Genomic DNA, 2,288 nt, shown 5'->3' with positions numbered 1-2,288 from the left:
GGGGGCGTGGTGGCGTTTCTGAATGACCTGAATGTGAAGCCCAAGTCCTCTGAGCTGGAAGAGGAGGCGCCGTTTGGGGCGCCGCTAGATACGCCATTGGAGACGCTCGAGGTGCCGTGGGAGACGCCCGAGGACCCGTCGGCGATTGCGTTGACGGTCGGACCCACGGCTCGTGTTGTGACGATGTATCACCTGCGGAACTTGTTGGAGCCTGTGATTCAACAGGACGGACGGCCTGAGGAAGTTGTCCGGAACATCCAATGTTTGTGCGCAGAGGCGTTGAGGGCGGAGTGCCATCCAGGACCATTTTACCTTCGGCGAGTGGTTGAGGAGTACGAGCAGTGGACACACACCGGCATTTCGGAGGTACGGGAGTGGCTTGAGTCCGACGTTCCTGCCGAAGACAAAGTCAGGTGGCTGAATGAGGCCTACTCGTGGTTGGCTTGCGAGGCGATTCCCCCGGGGACGTCCGACGGCCGGATTCCGAGACACATCTTCCCTGCCACTGACGGTTCCTGTCGCGCCATGCGCTCTGCGCCAGCCCTTGCGCGCTGGGCGCACTACCTGCATATTGCGCCAACCGTGACTCCACTACAACGCCTCAAGACCCTCCTCGTATTGTCCCGCTGGAATCCCAGCCAGGCTTGCCAGGCTGCCAGTCAAGTCCATATGACGATGTGCGTTCCCGAGCAAATTCTGTCCTCCATAGAGCTTCTCAACCAAAGGCTGGCAATTGCAGACGATGAACTGCGAGAAATCGCGGCGGTCGCTTTTTACGATACCGAAGCTGCTGCCAAGCTCGAAGCCGAAGCTGCAGCAACACCTGAAAGCGGAGCCACGGGTGCGACTCACGCGGTTGGGGGTGGTGCTCCGACCCCGCTTGCGGGTGTGCCCGAGGGCGCGGGCGAGGTAGACGAAGTGTTTGAGCAGACGGTGGCAGATGTGGCCGAATTCATTTCGACTATGAAAGAGTCTCTGAACACGTACTGGGGGGAGCTCTCTGCGGTTTCGGGTGCCAGGCGAAGAGACCTGATGGAGGAACGGATTAGGGAGAGAAGCTGCGGGCCAGCGTTCTGGCGGTGGATGGAGAAGCTGGCGATGGGTCGCTTTCAGAGTTTGCGGGGGCGTTACGGCGAAGCGTACGAACGCTGCCGTGACCGTTTGCTGGTGACGTACTTCGACAACGCGGCGGGGGCTGCTGACCCGGCTGACGAGTTCCGGGGTGGGGCGTTTCCGGTTGCAGAGTTTCCAGTGGGATCTGAAGTAAAAATCCGTTCGTTCGCGGACTACCGGAATCGTGACTTGCGCGACCGCGCGTGGATGGAGGAAGTACTTGTGCGCGGTCTGGTACACGTTCTGCGCACTGTGCAGGAACCCGCGGCGTTTGTGCTGAGACTCTTAGCGCACGAAACAACCACCTTTAGGCTCCCGATATTCCAGGTCTACGAAGCCTACGAGACCGCCGTGCTCGAACTCGTGCACCGAATCGCCTTCGAACAAGCCTACGAATACGCAACCCGCGCCGCCATGGTCATGCTGATGACACTCCATCGCTTCGCTGCAACCCCTGGACAACCCGACGAATTAATTCTCGCAGCGAGGTTGGGGGTTCATGACCGAGGGCGAGAACCAACCAACTAAGTGCTTTGGCTCGACCTGGCCTGGTGCCTTGACTGGCCGTAGACTGTTAGCCGAGCCGGTGCGGACAAATACGACCTGTACCCGAGAAATGTGACAAGCTGAAACAAACAGCTTCGGTCGGAACACCCGAATTATTATAGCCGGTGTTTTTTGTCGAACTTATTCATGCCAGCATGAGGTCTGTTGGATGTCGTTCGGTAGAGGCGGACTTGTGGATGGGGGGCGTGGTGGCGTTTCTGAATGACCTGAATGTGAAGCCCAAGTCCTCTGAGCTGGAAGAGGAGGCGCCGTTTGGGGCGCCGTTAGATACGCCATTGGAGACGCTCGAGATGCCGTGGGAGACGCCCGAGGACCCGCCGGCGATTACATTGACGGTCGGACCCACGGCTCGTGTTGTGACGATGCATCACCTGCGGAACTTGTTGGAGCCTGTGATTCAACAGGACGGACGGCCTGAGGAAGTTGTCCGGAACATCCAGTGTTTGTGCGCAGAGGCGTTGAGGGCGGAGTGCCATCCAGGACCATTTTACCTTCGGCGAGTGGTTGAGGAGTACGAGCAGTGGACACACACCGGCATTTCGGAGGTACGGGAATGGCTTGAGCCCGACGTTCCTGCCGAAGACAAAGTCAGGTGGCTGAATGAGGCC

General features: G+C 59.1%; 1 protein-coding gene across 1 annotated transcript; it reads right to left on the bottom strand.

The window, feature by feature from the left end:
- Nucleotides 1-875: 875 nt before the first annotated feature.
- On the bottom strand, nt 876-1,332 carry GNI_085180 (hypothetical protein; the record flags this gene model as incomplete). The annotated part of the gene is made up of 1 exon (XM_011132329.1): nt 876-1,332. A coding segment is annotated over one exon (457 nt), but the record flags the coding sequence as incomplete, so codon positions are not given.
- Nucleotides 1,333-2,288: the final 956 nt, after the last annotated feature.

The sequence above is a fragment of the Gregarina niphandrodes genome, assembly GCF_000223845.1.
Source record: "Gregarina niphandrodes unplaced genomic scaffold scaffold00016, whole genome shotgun sequence".
NCBI classification, from domain to species: Eukaryota; Apicomplexa; class Conoidasida; order Eugregarinorida; family Gregarinidae; genus Gregarina; species Gregarina niphandrodes.
Note: the sequence above shows the minus strand (reverse complement) of the source record. Positions and strands in the feature narration are given on the sequence as shown.